This window comes from Cornus florida, unplaced genomic scaffold (genome assembly GCF_030987335.1).
Source record: "Cornus florida cultivar Cherokee Brave unplaced genomic scaffold, ASM3098733v1 CherokeeBrave_3.0.0_Hap2_Chr10, whole genome shotgun sequence".
Lineage (NCBI taxonomy): Eukaryota > Viridiplantae > Streptophyta > Magnoliopsida > Cornales > Cornaceae > Cornus > Cornus florida.
In genome coordinates this window covers 86535274-86561535 of record NW_026775580.1, presented here as the reverse complement: position 1 = coordinate 86561535, position 26262 = coordinate 86535274, and the positions used below count along the sequence as shown (strand labels likewise).

At 38.7% G+C, this 26262-nt stretch overlaps 3 protein-coding genes across 4 annotated transcripts; 2 read left to right on the top strand and 1 right to left on the bottom strand.

Annotated features, from left to right (window-relative positions):
• Nucleotides 1–1951: 1951 nt before the first annotated feature.
• LOC132279725 (probable 26S proteasome regulatory subunit p27) lies at nucleotides 1952–13765 on the bottom strand. Of its 2 annotated transcripts, none has more exons than XM_059781756.1 (5): nucleotides 13521–13765; nucleotides 13222–13282; nucleotides 12317–12421; nucleotides 10342–10705; nucleotides 1952–2158 (listed from the first exon to the last, which is right to left on the bottom strand). In XM_059781756.1, the coding sequence occupies exons 1-5, from the start codon at nucleotides 13659–13661 to the stop codon at nucleotides 2065–2067; spliced, it is 765 nt and encodes a 254-aa protein (XP_059637739.1). In that variant the 5' UTR covers nucleotides 13662–13765; the 3' UTR covers nucleotides 1952–2064. The 2 variants fall into 2 exon arrangements, with proteins under 2 accessions (XP_059637739.1, XP_059637740.1); XM_059781757.1 differs by having other exon boundaries at nucleotides 1952–2138; nucleotides 13521–13764.
• Nucleotides 13766–15750: 1985 nt separating this feature from the next.
• On the top strand, nucleotides 15751–22228 carry LOC132279722 (leucine aminopeptidase 1-like). Its single transcript, XM_059781754.1, has 10 exons — nucleotides 15751–16051; nucleotides 16378–16789; nucleotides 16896–17090; nucleotides 17286–17511; nucleotides 17848–17974; nucleotides 18159–18254; nucleotides 19433–19510; nucleotides 20308–20368; nucleotides 21002–21189; nucleotides 21862–22228. Exons 1-10 carry the CDS (start codon nucleotides 15836–15838, stop codon nucleotides 21991–21993), a joined length of 1731 nt encoding a protein of 576 aa, XP_059637737.1. The 5' UTR covers nucleotides 15751–15835; the 3' UTR covers nucleotides 21994–22228.
• A 143-nt stretch (nucleotides 22229–22371) lies between these two features.
• LOC132279724 (uncharacterized) lies at nucleotides 22372–25948 on the top strand. Its single transcript, XM_059781755.1, has one exon. The coding sequence runs from the start codon at nucleotides 23070–23072 to the stop codon at nucleotides 24372–24374; it is 1305 nt and encodes a 434-aa protein (XP_059637738.1). The 5' UTR covers nucleotides 22372–23069; the 3' UTR covers nucleotides 24375–25948.
• Nucleotides 25949–26262: the final 314 nt, after the last annotated feature.

The following is a 26262-nucleotide window of genomic DNA, read 5'->3' as shown; positions in this document are numbered from 1 at the left end:
AAACCGCTCTTACTGAACTCGCGCTCTCATCATTGTTTGATTGCATGACTTTTGATGTTTAGTCACGCAATGATCAGTAATGAGGGGTGAGCTCGCTAAGACCACCCTCGTCATAAACATTACTCTTTTGGATCATTACAAAATTACAAACCACAGAAAATGACAGTAAACAAAACAAAACAAAACATTGGCCTGTTTACTAATTGCATGACTTTTGATGTCCAGTCACGCAATGATCGGTACTGAGGGGTGGGTTCACTAAGACCATTCTCATTATAAACATTACTCTTTTGGATCATTATAAAATTACAAACCACAGAAAATGACAATAAACAAAACAAAACATTGGCCTGTTATCAACGGGTCAGTGGCCTAGCGGTATCAGTCTCTTACCTCCTAAAAGGAGGTCAAGGGTTCAAGTCTTAGAAGAGACAAGTGTGTGTAAGTACCAACTAGGAAAAAAAAAAAAACTTTGGCCTGTTTACTAATTGCATGACTTTTGATGTCATGCACGCAACGATCGGTAATAAAAATTACAAATCACAGAAAAGGACAGTAAACAAAACAAAACATTGGCCTATTTACTAATTGCATGACTTTTGATGTCCACCAAGGGCGGATCCAGGGTTGCTGATTTGGATGGGCTAATTCTATATTGGGTTAATTTTGGGTGGGCTAATTTTTCTTTTTTTTTGGGTTGGGCTAATTCTATATTGTCCGCAATGATCGGTAATGAAGGGTGAGCTCACTAAGACCATCCTCATCATAAACATTACTCTTTTGGATCATTACAAAATTACAAACCAAAGAAAATGACAGTAAACAAAACAAAACAAAACATTGGCCTATTTACTAATTGCATGACTTTTGATGTCTAATCACGCAATGATCGGTAATGAGGGGTAAGCTCACTATGACCATCCTCATCATAAACATTACTCTTTTGAATCATTACAAAATTACAAACCATATAAAAGGATAGTAAATAAAATAAAACATTGACCTCTTTACTAACCGGAATAATTCTTGATTTCTACTGTCAATTCCTAAAATTGAGAATCAAAAGTAAAAATCATGTTTAATAAAATACTTTCACTTTTTTATTTTACGAAAGTACTTTCTAATTTTGTGAAGAGAAGGGAAAGTGAGAAATTTTCTACACTGTTCATGAAAATTACTCTCTACTGTAGCACTTTTTATATATATATATATATAAAAATCTATCCATCCCTCACCACCATCTCCTCACCCCATCTCCTCCACCCACCTCCCCACCATGGTCGTCACCACTGCCACCTCCTCCCACCATAGTCCTTGCCACAACCATCTCTCTCCTCTCTCATACACATCAAAACCCATCAACAACGTATCCAAATCAACTTCAACCAGTCACAAAAAAAAAAACCAATCGTCGGACTTATCGGAAAACCCAGAACCTTGTAGATCGATAGCGACGGTGTGGAGCCCTTTGAGGCCCAGATACTTGACAATTTTGTGAAAAAAGTAAGAACTACAACCCAACCCATGTACAATGAGTATGTTATTGGATTTGATGTGTCCATCTTGAATGCCAAAGACTTCAATTGGGGGGTGATTTGGGGTGGTCTGGACCTTGATGGTTCAATCGGTGGAGTAGTGGTGGCGGAGAGTGGTGGGGAGAGTGACGAACCAGGTTTTGGGGTCTAGTGGGATGAGGTGAGAGAAAGAGATGAAGAGGAGGGTGATGAGAGAGACTGAGATGGGGTTGGTGGTGAGGCGGGTTTGTGGATGAGTGGAGTTGAGTCGCTGTTTGGTTGGGGTGTTGGGTCTGGTTCTTCTCTCTGGAAAATTTTGTTTTGCAGAGTGATGATATATATATATATGTATAGAACATGATTCTTCATCTATATAAAAGGATTCATTCACTTCCTTTTTTATGTCCATGAGCACTCTCCAAGAGTAAACATAAAGGTAGAAAATAGAACTCATCAGACATATAAGATATGATTAAGTAGATGGATGATAGAACAGCTTAATACCAATCTTATAGTAATGGATAGGCAAACAGAGAATTAAATGTTCAAACTAGTCTATCCAAACATTGTCTTCCGGCTGCAACGACACAACATAGCACCCATCACAGGATTCGGAAATGACATCTGCAAGCAATCCACGAAACCTGAGAGTAAGTAATGTTCAATGAAGAAGAAGAAGAGGAAGGAAGGATACTAGCAATAATCACAACACAGCACATACAAGGTAAAGCTGACAAGAAAATAGGGTTTGTAAATTCTAGCAAAGCTGAATAGTCCCTGGTGGTTAATTCGGGAAGTGTCAGGCCCAAAACATTTTCCTTTATGCTCACGATGGCACTGAAGATGGAGGCAACAAACAAAGGTCTAGATCCTAAATAGTCTTCTCACCAAGCAACTGAGCTTTGAGTTTAGTCTATCAAAAAATATATTTTTTAATTGATAGCTTATGATAACTGTAATGTCTTTGGGAGCATAATATGACTACCACAATATGAATATTTCAACATGAATAAAAATTAAATATCATTCTGTCTAGCATTAAAATACTGTTCTACGTTTGAGTCCTAAAGATGCTGCCATGCTGGTAAAACTACGAATCTAAAAAATTCATAAAGATGGCTTATTTAATGGAATTTCTGAATATATCAACTAAAAAATATAGATTCCTCAAATTAGATTGAGGAAAAGCTGGATTCAACTCAAACAATTACTTACTTAAAATGTACCAATTATAAAATTAACTGATTACTTAAAAATACTAGGTCTAATTGAGGAAAAGCTGGATTCAACTCAAACAATGCCTCTCGGCAAACTCATTTACATATTTGATATTTGAGAGTGCTGATGTTTTTTGGATTTGAGATGAAACCTGCCGGAAATTTTTGAGTTGACACAGGGCAAAAGCTAGTTAGGCTGAATAACCTTATTCCCAAAATATTTAGGAGTACAATGAGGTGGCAAGAAGCAGCTCGAAAAAAGCTTTACCGAGTTCAATACTACAGAAAGGATTTGACCTCCAATAAGTTTTATTTATCTTTCCTCAAGTTGAAGGGAAAGGAAAAGAATCTATGATCCGTCCTTTTAATACAAAGGATATTCATATCAATAATGCTTCCATTGCTCAAGTGTTTAAGGGTAAAAAGTCCGCTCTTTTTCTTCTTTTCTCTTTTTTCTCGTTTAGGGAGGGGGTGTCAGAATATAAAAAATAAACAAGTCATTAGTAAAGCTCATACAAGAGCATGGAGGCAACTTAAAACATAATGATGATGATGTTCCAAGTTTATAAAATCCTTTATGATGTTTAGTCCGGAAATGACACGGCGGAAAGGAAAAAGGGAAATGATGTATAATCTTTCTATGGTAGTTGTTAAAGGCTCAAGGCGCCAAATTCTTCTGGAGCTTAAGCACAAGGCGCTTGTGTAATAAATCAACATACATATAGCTTTTCTACTTGCATATGAATTCAATTAATGTACAATTGCTAGAATTCAAGATATGCAACACAAATAATATAAAATTCTCTAAAAATTGTATTTTTTTTATTTTTTTATATACATTTGCTCAAAAATCCTTTCATATGCATATGCATTAACAAAATTAAATGTGATTATAAAATTTGAAAATCACACAAATTTTAAACATATATTATCATATACATTCAGAATCAAGTTATGATGCATTTTAATTTACTACTCATTAAATTAAAAAGAAAATTATATGAATAAATGAATAAAAATAAAAAGAGCGCCTTTTTTTAAGCTTGGAGCGGTACTAAAAAGCATGAGCTTAAGGGCTATATGTCAGCCTGATTGAAGGAACCTGGCTTGTAGTAGGTTGAGGCGTTCTAGCTGAGCTTTGACAAGCTTAGAGCTTTTTTGGAGCCTAGGCGCACCTTCAACAACTATTTGGGTTGCTTTGTGTGTGTGTGTGTTTTGTTTTTTTTTTTTTTTTTTTTTTTTTTTTTGGGGGGGGGGGGAGCATTTTCCACTCTTATAAAACATACATATAACATTAAAATCAGAAAACACCTCCTCCATCTTCCTTTCCTTTACAAAGAAGGGAAAGACCCCTTCCGTTCCTAAGGGTACCTTATCATCCTATTTCCAAATTGCAATCAAAATTTCTTCCTTCAGGGCGGGGTTGCTAGATCTGCTTATACTTATAGAGCGCATTCAATCTTCCTGGACGACGACTCAGTCGGAAAGAGGAAAGAGAATCTCCGGTCATGTTTGGTGGGTTCGTTCGACAAGGACGTGGGTGATCGGGTTCAAATTGCTGAGTGGGCCACGCATGCTTGGAAGGTGTCATCCGGGGTGGTGGTTTCGCATCTGTCGGATTCTCTGTTGCTTTTTCGTTTTCCCTCTCCGGCAGAGGCAGCTCGTGTGCTCAAGGAGGGACGTCGGGATTGAGGTAAGGCTTCCCTTCGACTGAATGCTTGGAGTTTCAGGGTAGGATGTTCCGAGATCTTGAAAGAGAAGGGTTCGAAGAGAGTCACGTTGTTCGGCCTTCCCCTCCATCTTTGGAGTCACTCTCTGTTTGTGACGGTCGGTGATCTTTGTGGAGGCTTCATTTGGGTGGATGCGGACAAATCTGTGGATGCAAAGAGGGTTCGCATCACAGTCTCTGTTGGTCGTGCTTGCCCTCCGTTCGTTTTTATACATGATGACCGTGTCTGCTATAAAGTAGCCGTGTGGGAGGAGAAGCATCCAGTGATGGTTCCGACAACGGACAGCTTGGAAGGTGGAGACAGATCGCACCTTTTGAAAGAGGTTGATTTGCTTCGATGGGAGGCTTTGGGGAAGAAAGGGTTGTCCGATTTTCAGAAGTGGAAAGAGTGGAGAGATAAACTCTGGGTTCGCAATTCGGAGTGTTTTAAAAGGCTTTTCAATCAGAAAAGGAGAGAGGGTGTTTTGTCCTCGATGGATCTGGGTTGTTTTGCAGGCCGACGGGTTGCTTGGAGTGACGGCCGTTTTTGTGGTTTTGGCCGTAAGCCAGGTCTATAGTTTGATGATCGGAGAAGAAACCAAGGTGTGCTTCACGCGCCTCCAGTGCGTGGATGGGGAAGAATTGGTCCTTGGACACGTGGTTGGCGTCCAAGAAATGGTCGTTGGCAAAGGGATACAGCTGTATCCACTTTTATTTCAAACAAACGGGCCGTTAAGACATTTCAGCCCTCTGTTGGGGTTGGGCCTGTGGGTGGGCTGGATAAGGTCTTGTTTGCATCAGGTTCAGCTGTTTCAGCCCAAGTTGTTAAGGATGGGTGCGTGGTGAGTTCTTTTTCTGATTTGGGTTGCGATGGGTTGAATGGGCTAGGTTCTGTTTCTGATCGCTCTGGGCTTAAAGTGGTGAATCGGTTTGGGCCCATTTCTCGTGAGGATGAATCGGATCCACAAGACGGTTTCTCTAGTTGTTTTAGACCGATGGGTTGTAGCTCATGTGCAGGGTCATCGGCTGAGAGCAAAGAAGAAGATTAGCCTGGCTGTTATTTGAAGAAGGTGGTCTCGAAAGGAGAAACAGAAATGGGTGATGCGTAAGCCTCCTGATCTCATTCCGGGTAAGCCCTCTTCTCGGCCTATATGTTCACTTCCTCACTCTTCTTCTTTTTCTACCCCTCCGAATGGGGTGTTGGGCCGTTCTTCGGGGTTGGAGGAGGGAGTCCTGTCCTCCTTGTCCAAGAGGCTGTCTCCGGTTTTTGAGGCGGCTTCTTTAGTGATCGGGGATGACAGAATTAGGGATGGGTAGAGCTGTGGTAGGGATTTTTCTCCGGTCCCTGTTTTAAATCGAGAGGGGGTCACTGTTCTTGTAGGGCGTGATGTTCAGATTAACTTGGACAAAGTCTCTGCTGCCTCTTTGATTAAGGAATTGCGAGTTCATTTGGCTTTGAATGGTCTGCAGTGTGAGCCTTTGGGCTATGCTTCGGAGGAGGTGTTTGGGACTCCGCGGGCTGGTTGCTTACCCTTCACTCCGATCCTTGAGGATTGGGAGGAAGGTCTTTGTTCTTCTGTTGAGGAGGAGCATGGTTTAGTGCAGTGGGATGGTTTAGAGCAGAATGCTGTTTTGTGTGCTCCTTTGGCTTGTGTTGGTCCGGATGGGGAGTGTTTGGGTGGTCCAGTTCCTGGTGAGGGAGGGGACGGTGCGGTGGAGGAATGGTTGAGAGAGAAAGGTGGGGAGGTGGGGTCTCTTTTGGGGGTGTCTTTTGAAGGAAAAATGGAGGCGGCGATGAATATGTTCCATGATGTTCTTCTTTCGCAAAGGTTGGAATGGGTATGCTGTAGGGGTGCTTCTCAGTCCGGGAGGGGAGCTGGGGAAGGGCGGACTTCCTCGGGAGTGGTTACTTATGAAAGAAGATTCAGGGGTTCCAGGGAGAGGGATGGTGGGAGGAGGAGGGGGGCGATTTTATCATCTGTTTCCCTATGAAGCTACAAATTTTGTCATGGAATGTCCGGGGTCTCAATGACCCGGGGAGAAGGAAAGTTGTGAAGTGCGCTATTCGAAAAGGGGGAGGTCATGTGGTTTGTCTGCAGGAAACTAAGATTGCAGTGATGACTGATTTGATTGTGCGTAGTCTTTAGGGTGGGAGATTTGTGGTGTGGTGTGCTTTGGATGCGGTTGGTTCTTCGGGCGGTATCCTTGTTATGTGGGATAACCACTGGGTTTCTTTGGTGGATTCTTGGATTGGGAGATTCTCTGTCTCTTGTGAGCTGTCGTTGGTGGAGGATGGTTTTCATTGGGTTTTTTCAGGTGTTTATGGGCCTTCAGAGGATTCGTTGCTTTTTCTTTTGTGGGAGGAGTTGGGAGATGTTAGAAGACAATGGTTTTTGCCATGGTGTATTGGTGGGAATTTCAATGTGGTGCGTTCTCCTTTTGAGAGATCGACGAGGGGTAGGTGGACGTCTGACATGGAGTCCTTTTCGGCCTTCATTGATGACTTTGGGTTGGTCGATTTGCCCTTGGAGGGAGGCCATTTTACTTGGTCTAGTGATCGGTCCCCTCCTACTCTTTCTCGGTTGGATCGGTTCCTTGTGGCAGGAGATTGGGAGGAGAGATTCTCGGATGTTGCTCAGGTTACCTTGGCTCGCCCTATTTCTGACCATGTTCCGTTGCTTCTGGGTTGTGGTCGGTTGCGTCGACGGCGTTCTCCTTTCAGATTCGAGAATATGTGGCTTCGTGCTGAGGGCTTTCTGGAGAGGGTTCGTCTCTGGTGGGATGGGTTTGGGGTGGTTGGCTCTCCTAGTCACGTGCTCGCTGGCAACTTGCGCCAGTTGAAGGAATGCCTAAAGGTTTGGAACAAAGAGGTCTTCGGGAATCTTGTTTGGCGGAAAAATCGGGTCTTTGCTGAGATAGCAGAGATTGACAAGATGGAGTGTCAGGGGCTTTTGGTGGATTCCTTGAAGACTAGGAGATTGGAGTGCCAGGCTGAATTTGCTGAGATTGCCATTTTAGAGGAGATTTCATGGAGGCAAAAATCTCGAGCTTTGTGGCTTAAGGAGGGTGACAGAAACACGAAGTTTTTCCATAGATTGGCTAACACCCATAGAAGGGGTAATCATATTGGGAGGATTCGGGTGGAGGGGCTGACTTTGTTAAAGGATGATGATATCTGTAAAGGTATTGCTGAGTTCTATGAGCATTTGTTCACTGAGACGGAGGAATGGAGACCTTTGCTTGAGGGACTCCAGTTTGACTCTATTTCTGATGAGGATTGTACAGGTCTGGAAGCGCCCTTCTCTGAGGAGGAAGTTCTGGTCGCTTTGAAGAGCTGTAATGGGGATAAAGCCCCAGGTCCAGATGGGTTCACCACGAGATTTCTTTTGGAGTGCTGGGAGGTTGTCAAAGGGGAGGTGATGGATACTTTTCACGCCTTTCATTCCCAGGGGTCTTTTGAGAAGAGCTTGAATGCCACTTTCATTGCTTTCATCCCCAAAAAAGGAGGGGCGTTGGATGTTCGGGACTTTTGCCCTATTAGTTTGGTGGGGTGCATTTACAAGTTAATTGCCAAAGTTCTTGCTTTTAGGTTGAGGAGAGTGTTGGATGGTGTGATCTCTGATTCTCAAAATGCTTTTGTGGGAGGCCATCAGATTTTGGATTCAGTTCTTATTGCTAGTGAGTGTGTGGATTCCAGGCTGAGTAGTGGGGAACCAAGGGTTTTGTGTAAGTTGGATATTGAAAAGGCGTACGACCATGTGAGTTGGAGTTCCTTCTCTATCTGATGGAGAGGATGGGTTTTGGGGAGCGATAGAGGAAATGGATTCATTTTTGCATCTCCAGTGCTTTGTCTCTGTACTTGTAAATGGTGCTCCGACAGGTTTTTTCTCTAGCTCGAGGGGCCTGAGACAGGGGGATCCGCTCTCCCCCTTTTTGTTCCTTTTTGTGATGGAGGCCTTTAGTAGGATGTTGAGGAAGCCTGTTGAGTTGGGTTTCCTGAATGGGTTCCAGGTGGGTAGGGATGTTGCCAGCCGGTTGAAGATTTCCCACTTGATGTTTGCAGATGATACGCTTGTGTTTTGTGATGCAGAGGTGTCCCAACTCAGGTAGTTGAGATGTGTTCTGATTTGGTTCCAAATCGTTTCTGGCCTCAAGGTGAATGTTGGCAAGAGTGTTTTGGTGCTAGTAGGGGAGGTGCCTGAGTTAGCTTCGCTTGCGGGCATTCTTGGTTGTCGTACTGGCTCTTTTCCTATCTCCTATTTAGGGCTCCCTCTGGGAACTCCTTCGAAGTGTGTGGGGGTTTGGGATCCTGTTGTGGACAGATTTGAGAGGAGATTGGCGGGTTGGAAGAAGCAATCTCTCTCTAAAGGAGGGCGGGTTACTCTGATTAAAAGTACCCTTTCTTGTCTTCCTACTTATTTCATCTCACTTTTTCAGATTCCTCTCTCTGTTGCCGAGAGAATTGAACAGTTGCAACGCAATTTTCTTTGGGGGGGAAGAGGGGTTTCATTTGGTTCAGTGGGAGCAAGTGTGCAAGCCGATTCGTTATGGTGGTTTGGGCCTTCGTAAATTGGTGCCTTTCAATAAAGCTCTCCTTGGAAAATGGTTGTGGAGGTTTGGGGTGGAGAGGCACTGGCTCTGGCGGAAGGTTGTTGCTAGTAGATATGGGAAAGGTAGAGGAGGGTCGTGCTCTCTTGAGGTGCGTGGCCCGAGGGGTGTGGGAGTTTGGAAGTCTATTCGGAAGGGGTGGACTGTCTTTTCCACTCATGTTCGTTTCAGACTTAGGGATGGCAGGCGGATCAGTTTTTGGGAGGATGTTTGGTGCGGGGAGGTTTCTCTTGCCCTCGCTTTCCCTCGGTTGTTTAGGATGGCTTCGGATAAACAAGCTAAGGTGGTTGACTGTTATTGTCTTGATAATGGGAGACTGGTTTGGGATGTTCGATTCAGGCGTCCTTTTCAAGATTGGGAGGCCGAGGATGTCACTCTTTTGTTGGAGGCGCTGTATCGTCAGAGCGTTATGGCTGGTGATTCTGATTGTTGGAGTTGGAAGCCAAATCCGCAAGGTCGCTTTGAGGTTCGTTCCTTCTTCAGGTGTCTTACAGCTGAGCCTGGAGGATCCTTCCCGTGGAAGTCTATTTGGCGCTCTAAGGCTCCTCTCAAGGTGGCTTTTTTTGCTTGGACCTCTGTTTTGGGTAAGATTTTGAGAAGGAGGAATCAGGTAGTGGTTAATCGGTGCTACATGTGTCTTCAGGATAATGAGACAGTGGATCATCTTCTTCTTCATTGCCCCGTGGCTAAGGAATGTTGGGACTTGATGCTTTGTTTGTTTGGGTTCTATTGGGTTATGCCTCGCTCTTCTAGACAGATGGTTGAGGCTTGGAGAGGGTTCTCTGTAGGGGCCCATGCTGGTGATGCTTGGAGGGCTACGCCTCTTTGTGTGTGGTGGTGCATCTGGCTGGAGAGGAATAAAAGATATTTTGAGGGAAAGGAGAGGCCTATTTCTTTTCTTAAGTTCTCTATTCTTTCCACTCTTTTTTGTTGGGTTTCGGGTAGAGATTTTAGATCTTCTGAGGATATTGTTGTTTTCTTGGCCTCTTTGAAGGCTTAAAGGGTTGTTTTGGCCCTATGTTTGTTCTCTTGGGATGCGTTCTCCGTTTGAACGCTTTCAATGCATTTCTTACTTATAAAAAAAAAAAAAAAAACATTAGGAGCCAAAAAAAAAAAAAACAATGAGTTGATGCCCCAAGAAGCCACCAAAAGTCTTACTTCCTTCAAGCTGCTATTTGCACATACTAGCATTTTCATTATGAATTATTAAATTTCAGCTTAAAGTAACAATTGAAGGTTTAGAAGGAAATATAAACACATAAGTGAGCGCAAAGAAAGGAAACGTAAAACATACCCCAAGATGCCCCGGCCTTGCCATGATCTAGGCGTCACCGTCAAGTTGACAAGTGAGCCTTGCCTCATAATCACTACAGGTATAGCATGGCCCTGATTAGTCTGTGCTTCAGAAGCAAGCCTTCGTGGCAAATCATTGCCAGCAACCACATTCCCAAATTTCACAATCTGATCTCCAAGTTGTAGACCATCTTCTGCTGCAGGCGAAGTATCAGCTATTTCATCGACCATTGCAAAGGGTATGCTAGCAGTTACATCCACATCCATAGCACTAATGGCATCACCCGGAAGAACATTGTTGGAAGAGGTCAATGTACCAGCATTGACAACAAGTGGGTATTGATTACTTGACCCTTCAATATTACCTTGTATATATAGAAAATATGCAGTCAATTTGTTGCATTATGAAGTCACCTAAGATACAAATTTAATATTTCAATCAACAGTTGTTTCAAAGAGCAAAAATATAACACGGGCATATAACTTCAACTTCACTGTTCAAAACAAACATCATTTTTTTCCCCTATAGAATGAAAAATCAAGCATTGCTAGACAATAGCTGTAAATGTGATAGAAGTATAAACACCCTACTTAAAAAACACTGATCAAAACAACTACGTGCTATTTCCTGAAAAACTATGTTTAAAAAATTGGCAGTAGCCGTAAATAAAAATCAGTCACCATAACAAGAGCCAAAACAAATGGAATAAAAGGCAACATATGCATGCCTAAACAGGCAAGCCTTGCCCCGCAACACACAATAAGCACATATAGGAGGAATGGCATGAGACTCATATGACAGTTTTTAAACAATCATCAGGCAAGCTTTTGGGAGCCAACTACTAACTAGTCTGTCGAGTGCTAAGAAAGAGCCAAGCCCAAGAGAAAATCCCCCAGGAATGGGAATACTGAAGGATAATACTTCTGAACTTCATGAATCTGCTGTTGTAATTCAGCTAAAATGCATCAATAATGAAGTTTATATATATAAGAGGAGTCATCGGCAATGTCCGGTTATGCTGCATAATTTTTCATGAATATTTCTGCCAGTTTTGGACATCATTCTCAAAGCTTATAAAGATACACCAACCACCATAGCTCTTGCTGATACCATATTTCTCTGGGTAAGGACTCGAAAGGAGCAGCCATCAAAACAACTAAAGTGCAAGTTGACTAAAAAACATACCATCCCCTCAAAAAACAAAGAACTGAAGCATTTTCCTCCAATTAGCAGAAGTGGTTAAATCTTTATAGATGCGTCCTAAATTATCCATTGTGCAAAAGAAGCCACAACATACAAGCCTTTTATCTTTCTCTAGCTTTTTTCTGATGAATAAACACTTAATTGAATAAATTACAGCACTAGTATTTTTCATGTTATCAGAACTACTTAACTTGCTGGGGAGAGAGAGAGAGAGCATAAAGTTGTGGAAGAAGAAGGGTGTCAGTTAACAGCTGAGATGTAATACAGAAGAACAATTTTAGGAAGATCATCATAAATAACAAATGGAAAATTTGTCAAGATCCTAAAGCATAACTAAACAAGTTTCACTGGCTCACCACCAGTTTCATCCATCAGATATTCAAAATAATAACCTCAAAGAACCATGACATGTGGATGTAAACCTGAACTGCAGCTGGAACAAGAGAAGTATATGAACCTACCCAGCTTCGTCGTGTGTGTGTGTGTGTGTGTGTGTGTGATGGGAAAGTAAGTGATGCCACAGAATCTTAGTACAAGGAATTAATGATAATACCAGCAGCATTAACTAGAGATTTCAAACATTCAAGACTAAAATATAAACTACAATATTATATCTCAATCAGATAAAATCTATTATTGCAATCAATTGATGGTAAATGCTAAACAGATCCTCCTTGCAAGAGTAAATTTCACCAACATCTTTACATAACTCTAATTATAAGATTTTCACATTTAACGACCTGGAAAAAAAGAAATTTAGTTTTACTCCCACCTGAATCTTTGAAGGGTGAAGATTTAGGAGCAAGCCTGGCCGAATGCAGCATTTGTATATTTTCATCTATTTTCCCTGTAACATCCTTGTGATCATTTCGGAGTTCTGCAGTAAGTACAAAAATGAATTAACAAATATTGGCAAAAAAATCAATAGTGACTCTTTATATATGTTGTACATATAGCAGCACCAACATTGGTAATAACAATATAGTAACTGGGTTTTAGATACTTTATTTTTGAAATAGATGGATGAGTTTCGGAAAGTCACTGAAAGGGCTACACAAGCAAAAGCTAGAGTCTATATAAAATTAGTTTTGGCAATTATTCCTCACATGAATATCATATGAATGAAAGAAGGGCAAAAACTTTCCTTTTATGCTACAAGCCAAGGAAGTCTGGAATCACTTGAAGGCATACCGATGAAGAACAATATTAAATATCCCAAAATAGTTATGCATCAGCCATATCAGTTATTAATTATCGAAAAAACAACTTGACAACCCCAAATTCTGTTATGCATTAGCCATATCAGTTATTAATTATCGAAAAAACAACTTGACCCAGAAAGATTTATTAACAGAATTGAATTCTCCAACAAAGAATGTTGTTCAACAGTATATAATTGTACAAAATAGCAATCATAAGTATAAGTTCTTAAAAAAAAAACGATCCTGCCAATTTCATTGGGGGATCAATCCTGCTTGTTTATAATTGAAATATACATTACTTAATACTAACAATTACTGGACAAGGTTCTTTCAAGACAGATAGGCTCAACATAACTGTGTACAACATTTCTTGTCATTTTAAAGCAATTACCAACAAACACATCACTTTTCATGCCACACTAAGAACAACTGTATCTGTGTGTGGTGTGATGGCAATGAGCCTCATGCAACATACCAGCAAGCCGATGCCGGTCCGCTCGGACAGTTGGGATGTCGATATCAGACCTAGGAAACCCCTGCGGAATAATGAATTCTTAAAAAAGGCCATTAAAAACAAAAATTGTCAAACTAAAGTTGTCCGGTTGGTTGCCGAGAAAATGGAATAAAATGAAATAACATAATTCACTATAATCCTATTCCTAACAGAAAGAAAATAATTGTTAAATTCAAACCCTAATATAACAAAAACCTAAAGATACGTATATATATAAGTATATTTATGCATATATAATTGAAATTGGGGAGAATAATTGCCTCGGAATCGACAAGATTGCCAGAAAGTCCGGGACCGCCAGGTTGACAGAGGCGCTCGATGATGACGTTCATCTCGGCCTCCAACGAACTCCTTTTCTCCATTAAAGACATTGTCTCTGCTTTCAAATTCGTTGCCACCATCTTCTCTTTGATAGTTATCAGTATTTCGGTCTAGGGTTTGAGAGAGCTCCAATATACACACAAAACTGTACTGAAAGTATGAAACAAGGGACTAGAGAGCAGGCTGGTCGATTTGGTAATTACAATGTGCAAGGGTGCACGCGCTAGGCACGTGACTGATTTTATTTTATTTTATTCTATTATTATTATTATTATTTTTTTATAAGACAAGAAGGGTTAAAAATTAAATCAGTAGGTGCAAAGAGTCGAAACCTGATACTCCCAAAATTCACTAGAGAAACTAACTATCGAGAGATTTGCTAAACAAGTGATAGATGGTTTTAGTCTTTTGGACGTATTTTATTTTTATTTTTATTTTAGTTCTTTTAGTGGGAAAGATTATTGAGACATAGAACATGGAACATTTCTAATAATTTCTCTAGAATATCTCGAATTTTACAATTCCATTCCATTGTGTTTACATTCAATTATATTATTGAAAACACCATATTATTACTTTTTTGTTAGGATTAAATTGTGCATAAATTTGAAGTGATGATATACAACATTTTTGGTTATTGGATGTTGACCCAAATGTGTTTAAGAAAGAAAAAATAGTTATTGAAATCAAATAATAATAGTTTGGTTTTAATTGTGGATATGTATTAATGAATGAACATTTTGTTGTGCCCCTTATATTTTTACATAGTTTGGTTTTTATTGCAGGTAATTAATTAATGAAAGAACATTTTGTGATGTCTTTCTTTTTGTTACATAATTTAAAATTTGAATTGGCTTTTATTTAGTTTTGACATAGTGATTGATGAGTTCAAATATTTAAGTTTGAACCTAATTTTTAGTTCAAATTTTAAATTAATTTGAATTGGCTTTTATTTAGTTTTGACATAGTGATTGATGAGTTCAAATATCTAAGTTTGAACCTAATTTGATAGTAATTTTTTTTTTTTTTTTTTCTTAGTAAATTAGGAAAAGGAAACTTGAACATCAACGCACCCATTTTGAGAGTTGGACCTCGAACTCCTACTATCTACTTAGAGAATTGAACCTCAAACCTCTATCATCTACTTTAAAGATGAATAGATTATATCATTAGGCTAAATTTTTGTTGGTGTATTTATCATTCATATTTATAATAAGAAATTTAAATTTTTGCCTTCTTTATTGTTTATGGAGCAATACTATGAGAAATGACAGCTTCACACACACTAAAAAAAAAAATTTGGCATGCTTCTCAACACACACTAGAAAAAAAATTTACATGCTTTTCACACACAGTAAAACAAAAATTGACATACTTCTTACATACGCTCACTAGAATAAAATTTTACCACGCAAAGCGTACTTTGAACATGATTTTGTATCCTTACCTATCCAATTGGAGGAATAAAACTCTATTTTAGTAAATAATGGTATTTCTTTTATTTAAGTTAAAATGACATGGGCATCATATTGATTTGGAAAAAAAGAAAAAAAAAAAAGAGCGAATTTCTTAATTATCTTGCTATAATTTTAGAACACTGCTGGAATTTTTTATTCCTATAATTTACATGGACAATGAAAATATAGGGCCAAATAATTTATATCAACCAAAAAGGTGTTGAAAGAAAAAAGAGAAAAGAAATAAAAATGAAACAAAGTATATATGCATGTTTCTTGCCACCCTTCAAACAAATATTTACAAGAAGCTAGACAAATTAACAATTATATATAATATGTATCTTATAATTGATATTTAGTCAATTCATAGAATCCTTTCACATTTGTATCATTTTTTCTAATACAAAAATAATAACCAAGCATAAATATCACATTTATTATTATTTTTTTCTTTAAAACATGTATTATTTAGTTCCAAAGCAAATCTCAGGGGCTTACCTTTCACGCCGCTATGAACAAGCATAAATATCATATTAGTCCGACCCGCTGTACCCAAGCATAAATATCATATTAGTCCGACCCGCTGTACCCAAGCATAAATATCGTATTAGTGTGCGTATAAGACAAAGACATAAAAAAATAAAAATAAAAATAAAAAAGGCAAAGGATAAAGGGAACATGTAGAATAATGGAAACGCAAGGCATATGCTGGTGGTGATGTCAACAAAACCATCATTCATTATCACCCCCTCATAAGAATCTTCACTATAAATACATAGAGACTCCCACACCATAAAATGGCCGCCATTGTTGTTTCTTTTACCTCCTCATTGACTAGAATCGCTTCTTCTGCTTCTTCATCTTCCTCTTCGGTTTTTACTAAGCTTCGGTCGACCCATTTGCTGCGACTTCCATTTGCAACCGTCACATCTCGTAGAGGGAAGCGCATGGCTCACTCTCTTGCTCGGGCCACTCTCGGCCTCACTCACCCTGCTCAAATCGACCCACCCAAGGTGTGTTTCTCTCTCTCTCTCTCTCTCTCTCTCTCTCTACACACACACCCTTTTCTCTATGAATCGGTTAATCTGTTTTGTACACTCTTTTAATTTTATTCAGTTTATGGGTATCTGATTTCTGTTTATGGATCTTTCGTTCTGTATGAATCTGCTTAAAATTTTCATTATCATGGTATGAACTTGTAACGATCATCTGTTCATTCAACAATTACTGAACTATAGTATGTGAAAAACTCGATCTGTGGATTATGTATATAGTTCCTTATCTGTATGTAATTGGAATACTGATATGTGCGTTATGTGTTTGTGAAAATTCGCAAAAGATATGTTTTGCTGCGAAAGAGATTGATTTAGTAGAATGGAAAGGAGACATACTTGCAGTGGGTGTGACTGAGAAAGACATGACAAAAGATGAGAGCTCAAAGTTCCAAAATGCAATATTGAAAAAGCTAGATTCCCAGTTGGGTGGATTGTTGGCTGAAGCCTCTTTGGAGGAGGATTTCACTGGAAAAGCTGGTCAGTCGACTGTTCTTAGGCTTCCGGGTCTTGGCTCGAAAAGGGTTGGCTTAATTGGGCTTGGGCAGTGCTCGTCATCTGCCGCCTATTGCAGTCTTGGTGAGGCTGTTGCAGCAGCCGCAAAGGCTGCTCAAGCAAGTGATGTTGCTATTGCCCTTGCTTCTTCTGAGGAGCTATCTGCTGAATCAAAGCTTAGCACTGCTTCAGCAATTGCTTCTGGTACTTGTTCTTTCATTTTGTTAATATTAAAATAAATTTGATATTAGATGCATGTTTGCATTGTCTTATGGGTTTAAACATGATGGTATGGATTGAATTATGATAGGGACTTTGCTGGGGACTTATGAAGATAATAGATTTAGGTCAGAATCAAAGAAGCCATCGCTTAAATCTGTGCATATTCTTGGTCTTGGAAATGGACCCGAGCTAGAGAAGAAGTTCAAGTATGCAGAAGATGTTTGTTCTGGGATAATTTTGGGCAAACAGCTCGTGAATGCACCTCCCAATGTGCTCACCCCTGGTCCGTTATCTTGCACTGTAATTTTAGTGTTCTATTCTTCCCCTCTGTATTTCTCAATTGTAAACTGCCCTTCACGTTACCCATATATGCACTTTTGCATTATATTTCATTTTAATATTTGGTGTTTTAGCAGGCCTGTATTTCTCATTGGTTTTCCCAACAGATTGAGATAGTTCTTGTTGTCTAATACCTCAGGAGTACTAGCAGAAGAGGCTTCAAAGATTGCTTCCATGTATAGCGATGTTATCTCTGCGACAATTTTGGATGTAGAACAATGCAAAGATTTGAAAATGGGGTCCTACTTGGGTGTAGCTGCAGCTTCTGCAAATCCTCCTCATTTCATCCATCTATGTTACAAGCCACCAAGTGGGCCTGTTAAAACAAAGTTGGCATTGGTGGGAAAAGGATTGACTTTTGACAGGTGATTATATATGCACTCGTATGTATGTTATGATGAGATATTTTATGTATGTATGTTATGATGAACCATTCGCTTTAGGATTTTTGTCATATGAGAACTATAGTTTGGGCCGATTAGTGGGTCAATTTTCTTTCCCTTGGTATTCATTATTGAGATTTTGGATGATATGATGTTTCTTCCGTTCTTACTCTAATTCCTTTTCCCATTACCTTTGTGTTTAATGGTTGTAATGATTATTATACAAAAATTTGTGTGCATGATTATTATTCTGATAACACCTGCTTTTGTTGGCTCTGTTTTCATGGTTATTGAATACTTGTACTTGTATTTTTGTAGTGGGGGCTACAACATCAAGACGGGACCTGGCTGTTTAATTGAGCTTATGAAATTCGACATGGGAGGCTCAGCTGCAGTTCTAGGTGCAGCAAAAGCTCTTGGTCAAATTAAACCAGCAGGAGTAGAGGTGATCCATTTGTTTTGTAGTTGCAAGGAACTATATCCTAATCAGTTCATTTGCACTCTCTCTCTCTCTCTCTCTCTCTGTGTTCGTTCTTCCTTTATTTTTGTTGTTAACTTTTCAGAGCTTGAACAACTTGAATCTAGCTAGCTATATCCATGTGATTTAATAAAATGCATTTTGCTTGCAGGTTCATTTCATTGTTGCTGCTTGTGAGAATATGATAAGTGGAACAGGTATGAGGCCTGGAGACATCGTCACTGCTTCAAATGGAAAGACGATTGAGGTAATTTCTTCAGTTTTCTGGAAAAGGAATCAGTCATTCAGCTTATGAGAAGATCTAATGACCATTGCAGGGGTGGACCTAGGGCACTTGGTTGGGGGGCCAAAACAAATGCAATAATTGTCTTGACTTTGGGTTGTCAACAGTTGATGTAGAAGAGCTTTAGGAAACTTAAACTAAGTCCTCCTATGCATTGTTTTATGGTAGGATTAGGTTAAGGAAAACTAGTAGACTCGGGGTTTTGACTAGTAGGAGGGTTGCAGACTTTGTAGATGGTCTGACTTTGAAACCGATATGTTGCAGGAAGAGAGAGAGAGAGACAGAGAGAGAGGGGGGGGAGGGAGGAGAAAACTGCCACAAAACTCCGAAAATGTGTTATCTATTAATGATTCTCATTTATTAAATAAAGTAAGAATACATTTCGATATTCAGAGACAAGTTAGATTTCATGATTCACTATCCCAATTGTTATTTCTTTGTCTATCTAGCGTACAATGACTAGAGATAGGTAATTCAAGGCCAATTGGCAGGAATCTGATCAGACTGTTCACCTTGCAGCCAAGTTTTGTCAGAGACTAGACAATGTCAGCATTCTTTTTGTTGATTTGTGCCGGACAGCTTTAATCTGTTCCTTAGTAATAAGACTGATGTAAAGAACGTTCCCATTTTGCTTTTAATGTCATACTTGACCTCTGGTTACTCACTTACTTGGAATGATTATTCTTCTTGGTTTTGATGTCATGTCATTTTAGAAGTTTGCCTTTTGTGAGGTTTATGTTACCGTCATGAATTTTCATCCCCTGGCCCATCATCTCACAAACACCATGTAGTGTAATATGTTCCTTGTTTGACTGAATACCGAAGATGATGCTAACGACCTGGATTATACAACATCTGATAAGAAGGGTTTCTAGCTCAATACAATTCACAGACAGTCGCTTACTTTCATACAAAGAAAAGAACAAAAAGAAAGAGAGAGGAGAAAATTATTAAGAGTTAAGGTGACACATTATTCATCTGAACCATTAACTTTAGTTGGATTTACTGGACATCTAGTGTTGTGCATATAAATTTTGGAGATATTGTCTTGTTTCTCATAGATAACTCAATTACTTTATGGACTTCTGTTTCGATTTTAATCTACTAAAAAAATGTTCTATTGGCTTGAATCTCTATTGCAGGTTAACAACACTGATGCTGAAGGAAGACTTACACTTGCGGATGCTTTGATATATGCTTGTAACCAAGGTGTAGAGAAGGTATTATCTAGATACAATACTGTTAATGCACTTTTGTATCTGTTTAGACTGGATTTGTGGCTAAACAGTATCTTCAGGAAACCTGTATTTTGTGGGTTGTTTTCCTTTTGATCTTCCAAGCACTAAACTTCTTATAACTAATGCACTCTCGTATTTATACTTAGCTCTTGGTTTAGGTTACAACGATACCAGATATCTTCTTCTTGTACTGTGACGTTGTTGATATGGGAAAATTTATTTTAAGAAGCTGAGGGTTTATGCCCCCACTGAGGCAGCATAGTGGGTGTGTGCTTGCTTGCTTAACGAAAAATAAATAAATAGATCCTGATAAGCTGACTCTTATTTTTCTTTTTCAAGAAAAAATAATGGAATAATAATTTGAAAACGTGCTTATATATATATATATATATATATTGAAAATTTACATTGTTCAACATGAATTATTCTTGAAATTCATTGAGGTCCTCGGTCAATGTTCAATTCAAAACACAGGAAGATGAGCATCATCACAAGTTTCCAGTCTGAAGATGAAAATGAGAATCTGATGTGGAATTTGGTTTAGCCTGGAATCAGCTGCTTTTTTTGGAATTCCTTGATTTTGTTGATCTAATCCATCTTCTGCAATTTCAGATCTTTGCTGGTCATATGACAACCATCAGAATTTGTATAGGACTGTCTAAATGCTATTTTATAATTGTGTATTTTGATTTGTAATTCTTCTTTGAAAAGTTTGCTTCTGCTTAAAAAGTTCGGTTTGGATGAAAGTTGTGCTAACACCATGTTCAATTGTGTTGCAGATTGTTGATCTGGCAACCCTAACTGGGGCCTGTATAGTAGCTCTTGGACCCTCAATTGCAGGTATGGACAATTATGATATCTTCATCATGATCATGGTGATGGATATGGATGCAAAATCCTGCTTGGATTTATCTGAGTTTTGAGAAACACAGGAAATAATTGTGTCGCATTAGGAGAGTACCAAAGATAAAATTTATATGGGAACAAAAACGATGCCCTGTTATAGGGGGGAAAAAGGTATATGGTATCATTTTTAATTGTTTAGAATGGCTTGGGACTCGATACTAGGGATTCTCGTGTAGTTTGCAAACTATGAAATGGCATGTTAACTTACACAATTCTTCTGGATTTTTTTTTGGGTGGTTTTTCCGTCACAATGTTCAAATATTGAATGCAGTTCACAATTGTTTACTTTTTAGGTGGTGAAGGTCATTAATTTGATAATACGGGGTTTTTATTTATTTTATTTTATTCTTATTAATTTTTTGCGGTCATCTGTCACAATGACGTTTCTGGAACACTGTTTGAATATTGAATTCAGTTCACAATTGGTTTAGGTGGTCAAGGACATTAATGTGATAATAGTTGACATGATGCATTCACATTCTTCTATAGAAATGCCAATTGAATCTAAAAGTTGAGTCCTTGTACAACCATCTCTTCTCTATTGAAATTATTTTGAAAAAAAAACAGGTATCTTTACACCTAGTGATGACCTGGCAAAGGAGGTACTTACAGCTTCAGAGGCCGCTGGGGAAAAACTTTGGAGGATGCCTTTGGAGGATAGTTATTGGGAGTCCATGAAATCAGGAGTTGCTGATATGGTTAATACTGGTGGTCGTCCAGGTGGTGCCATTACTGCAGCTCTCTTCTTGAAACAGGTACAGTATTCAGTCTATCAACACCATGTTATATCTTGTAGATGGACATTATGGAGTTGGTCTCCAAGTCAGCTGGGCATGGTCTATCAAAACCATATAATCCTGAACTTAGTTCCATCTTGTTAGTTGCTATATAATATTTCATGGCAAGCGACCCTTGGCAGTAATTATCTATGTTGCATAGTGGCTTACATATCAAATGTGATTCCTCCTTGTGCTAATAGAAAATTATCTTCTTCCTAAATGCAGTGTGATTAAGAAATTAAAGGTTTATTTTATTTTATTTATTTTTGGTTGGGAGAGAAGGGAGGGAGGGGTTGTGGTTAGGCAGTTGATTGCACTATTCTTTGTGGCATCTGAATTGCCATTGACCTTAACTGGTTTCTTCCAAGTTCTAATTTTGAATGTTGCGTTTCCAATAAATAGCTTTCTGATCTTCTTGGCACTCTTTAGAACTGAAACCTCGGGGCATTTATCCATCTTCCATTCAGGCTGCAATTAGCCAATGATCCAATGACCATTCTGAATTTCAAGTGTTGCTCATAGACCTTCCAGATGAAATCAATAGGACTCTGTATCCATGTTTCTGTTATCTTTTTGTTTTTCCTAGAAGATGATTTCCTGTCTGAAAGTAGTACAAGGTATGCTAACATAAGAACTTCTCTTTCGCAGTTTGTTGATGAGAAGGTCCAATGGATGCATATTGACATGGCTGGTCCTGTCTGGAATGATAAGAAGAAAACTGCAACTGGATTTGGTATTTCAACTCTGGTGGAATGGGTTCTGAAGAACTCTTCCTCCTAGTTACAGTTTAAAAGTTGCTATACAGGGACAACATGTCGACAAACAGGAGGGGTCAGGAAAGGGAATAATTTTAATGTGTGAAATCGTGATTTGTATGAATAAAATGCTTTACGATAGAAAATGAGAAGTGATGAGGTGGGGCATTAGTTGTCATTAAGCTGTTTGCAGTAAACTGTAGACTTTGATGTTCTCTTTGAACTGGAGGTTTAATCTTATAGTTTGCGCGGTTGGTTTCTCTTTCAGTGTTATCCCCTTTTCCTGTAAGTTTACTCTTGATATGTTGTCCTTCCTTGGGGGCTTGAGCCTATTTTTCTCACCATGAACTTCTAATTGGTTCTTCAATGAAGCAATGCAAATAATGTTTTGCATAGGAGTCTCAGTTATCCCTAGACAAGAGAAAATAAGAGGACTCCTCTGTTTAGACTTTAAATTTTTCATGGATTGTTGTTTATTGCAGTAAGATTCATAACCACCGCATTTATTTATATAATACTCTCCATATACTGACAAATGCTTGAGAGTACCACAAGCACCAAATAGGTCCATGGTCTTAAAATCTCCAACTTATTTTTGGTTTTTATGTTTTCCTAATTATCAACCAATCAAAGGAGGTTGTTATGTATTGACCATCCACAGAGGGGTTTCAATTTGGGTAATAATATAGCCATTTTAGCAAGGAAATTAATTTGTGATTTGATTCCTAAAATTATCCAATTCTAAAGACAACAGTGAGTAATGTCCCTCTTTGGGTACAGAAGTTTTTGTCCCTTATTTATTTGGACAAAAGACGTGGAAACAAATATAATTTACTAAAAAGTATTAAACGTACAACAATATTATCTTCTTCTTCTTTTTTTAATAAATAAAATAACATAAAACTGTAATTGCTTTTACAGAAGTAGGACATCAAATGAAATATTTTTGAAGCCCATAGAGGTAAGTTTGAGTTCATATTCATGCGAATGCCATGTGTATTTAGATATGAATTTTGATCCAGACAAGTCTAAAATGAATCTAGTTTATGTTTAAACAACACAAGAAACTAAGAAAGATGAAACTTGGTGCCAAAGAAAGATATGACTATAAATCTTTATCATCGAGTAGACGAGGAAGGGTCTCTCTCACTCGTTAGCTATAGTCCGTTTTCTTGCAGTGCCCAGAGACTAATCCGGGAATTCCGTCCCTCTATTCCCGTCGCGACACCACCCGATCCTCCTCCTTTTATTCTCTTTCCCCTCGCAAACCCTAACACAAACTGCCACCGCCGACCACGGTCCCGATCGAACTACACAGCCCACCGGTGCAAAACCCTGTCGACCCAAAACCTCCATCACCGCCTACTGCAAACACCACGGTCCTGTAGAGAGAGAAACAGAGAGATGGCAGTAGTTGAAAGAATTCGTAAAGCAGATGTTCGTGTATTCGAGTGGGACGAAAGGATTTTCAAAAACGAGGGTTCGGAATCTGAAGGAATGTTGATGATCCGTGTATCGACGGATGTTCTTGTTGGGGAAGTCAAGATTGATTTAAGAGTAAACAAGGATATTCTTCTTCCATTCCGTCTCGACAACTTATTTCCTCGAGAATCCTTAGAATCAATGTTCGATTTGCCCACCCAATCCCAGAATATTTTCTTGCTAGACACTAATGATCGTATTCTATCTGCACATTTAATTAAGTACCTTGTAAGTAATTTTCAGTTTACCACCACAGTAAACTCGTTTCCTTCCAGAAAGTCCAAAATTGTTGTCGTTGTTGATATTTTTGCGGAGAGTACTTCTGTTTTCAAAACCACTTCTTCCCAAGATTTTCGTAATGAAGAAGAAGAAGAAGAAGAAGAAGAATATGGCAACGTTGAAGATGAAGAACAAGACATGGTTTCCTCAACTGAAAATGAAGAAGATGATGAGGACATGAACTATGATTCAACGGATTTAAATGTTGAAGAAGAACATGAAGTTGACTGTGTTGATGATTTAGTAGGACAAGAATTTGAGGACGAGGAGGAGGACTTAATGGATTATAACAATAATGCTTCAGACATGGTTGATGAGGAGAGTCACTATGCGGAGGTACCAAGGAATGATCATTTGGAAATTCTAAGCACATTAAGAGACGATGAATCAATTCCTAGGGACGAGCCAATATTTCTTTTCAAAGAAATTGAGACCGCAGTGAAAGTCAACAGATTGAATGAATATCATACCTCACTATCAGTAGATAATTGTTCAATTTGTCTGCAAAGGTTCTTAACAGGGACAGAAATCGCAACCACGCCCTGTTCACATATATTTCATCATGATTGTTTGCGCACTTGGTTGCCAAAAAACAATTCTTGTCCAATGTGCCGATCACTTTGCGCTACCATTGTTCATGTATAGTTCACGTACCTTGTTTTGATATTAACTATTTTTGTTATTCAATGTATTGACAATTCTTTAAATTTAGTGATGGATTCGTATCTTTTGTGTGCCAGTTTTAGGTCATTTTTTATTTTCTTGAATTTTGGGTGTGAACATATATGTTATCTTTTATGTGTATCAAATTTAAGACGGTAATATATATAATTCATGAGTGTCTCTTGCTCTTATTATGTATTTTTTAAAAGTGAAGCAATAAAGTAAGTAATAAGTAGATGTCCCAAAGTCTGTTCATTAAACAATTGTACATGGCAAAACATGATTTTTTACTGTTACATTTGCGGCATAGATTACATAAACCGTAAATTGCTTAACTAAACTTGCTTTAATTTTGGTTGTTTAATCTTTCTCTACCTTTTTTTTGTTTTTTTGGCCTCGAAAAAGACCCAAATATGGAAACCCTGTTTTGGGTAGCAAGTATTTGATGTTTGTGTCTGAAAGAAAGTTTGTGTTCGAGGTGTTAGAAGTGAAGCCTGTTTTTGATGTCAGTGTAGTATATGTATCTCAGAGCCAACAATGTAAATGTCTCCATTCATGATGGCGGTACCCTTGTGCTGATGGGCGCCAATCGTTCGGGCAAAAGTACTTTCTTGTGCATGCTAGCTGGATTCTCTTGACCCTCAGCTGGTAAGATCCTCTGGAACGGTCACCATATAACTGAATCAGGGGTTTTCCACCAGTACAAGCTCCACCACAACTGGCTCTCCCTAAAGGATGCGATCAAAGACAAGTTCACATTTCCATACCTTGCAAAACATTTCCATACCCAAGATGCCCTGTCTGCACAACTTGAAAAGTAACGAGTTACCCACGTCAAATATCCAAGCATTTTTTGCCAAAAGAGCTAGATTAAGGGCTTCAACATTTCTGAAACTTAAACCACCCTCTTCCTTTGGCTCACACAGTTTATCCCAAGAAATCTATTTTGTTTTGTCATTCCACTAAAAGTTCATAATCTTGCTTCTCAAAAGATTGCAGAAACTCTTAAAGCACCGCACAGAGAAATTCCAAAGTGTGCAGAGAGGACTGACGTCACCAAAATTCAAAAGAGTTTATAAGGTGTACACTAGTGGGCTGAAATTTTCTGATTTTGTTCCCAACAGAAATACTGCTGCAGTTTGAAGCATTCCTTGCCGTTGCTCTTATTGATTGATGCACATCCACACGTTGTCTTGTTTGGTCTAGCTATCCTCTTGGTGATTTCACTGCATTCTGGTTTAGCTTCTGCAAATAGTAAGTCATCTTCCACTTCTATTTTGTCATCATCTTTTTGACTTGAAGTGGATAAATGTTTGTGACAGAAATTTATCTGATTCGCATGATTACAGTGAAAGGAGTTTGCAGTCCCACTTTGTTGTGTTACTAAATTAGAAAAGTTTCTATTCACTCCTTATTTAGCAATTTAGGTGAAAATGTATTGGGAAACATACATTGTCTTGTACACTGGTAAAAACTCTCAGACCAACAAGTCTCTGGTTCAAAACACTTCAAGTCTTAGAGGAGCCACTTTGTGTAAAATAACACTGGGCAATATATTTTATTTTAATTCTTTTATGTTGAATTTGTAACTAAAGCTGGCAAGAGAAAAAAAAATAGGTCACAGATAATTTCCAAGAATGCTCACAGGTAATACCATAATAGCATGTCTTACCTCATCATATAAGAAAACCTTCTTTCGTTCTTCTTCCCAATTCTTAGTGTGTGCACGGGTTTCAGTTTGCTGCTGAATTCCTGTTAGTTTAACTTTTAACTTTTTTGTTTCTAATCTTGTTTGTTTCTAATAAACTGTGTGTGTGTATACATACATATATATATATATATATTTTTGAGTCTGCGGTTCTTAAGTTTC

What these genes read in the sequence shown, in the direction of transcription:
- LOC132279725 (XM_059781756.1), bottom strand. Translation starts at nt 13,661, where the DNA reads ATGGTGGCAACGAATTTGAAAGCAGAGACAATGTCTTTAATGGAGAAA. An exon ending in GCAATCTTGTCGATTCCGAG is followed by an intron (nt 13,283 to 13,520) that starts GCAATTATTCTC and finishes ATTATTCCGCAG; the next exon opens with GGGTTTCCTAGGTCTGATAT. An exon ending in CAAGGCCGGGGCATCTTGGG is followed by an intron (nt 2,159 to 10,341) that starts GTATGTTTTACG and finishes ACTTACTCTCAG; the next exon opens with GTTTCGTGGATTGCTTGCAG.
- LOC132279722 (XM_059781754.1), top strand. Translation starts at nt 15,836, where the DNA reads ATGGCCGCCATTGTTGTTTCTTTTACCTCCTCATTGACTAGAATCGCT. An exon ending in TGCTTCAGCAATTGCTTCTG is followed by an intron (nt 16,790 to 16,895) that starts GTACTTGTTCTT and finishes GAATTATGATAG; the next exon opens with GGACTTTGCTGGGGACTTAT. An exon ending in CAGCTCTCTTCTTGAAACAG is followed by an intron (nt 21,190 to 21,861) that starts GTACAGTATTCA and finishes TCTCTTTCGCAG; the next exon opens with TTTGTTGATGAGAAGGTCCA.
- LOC132279724 (XM_059781755.1), top strand. Translation starts at nt 23,070, where the DNA reads ATGACTATAAATCTTTATCATCGAGTAGACGAGGAAGGGTCTCTCTCA.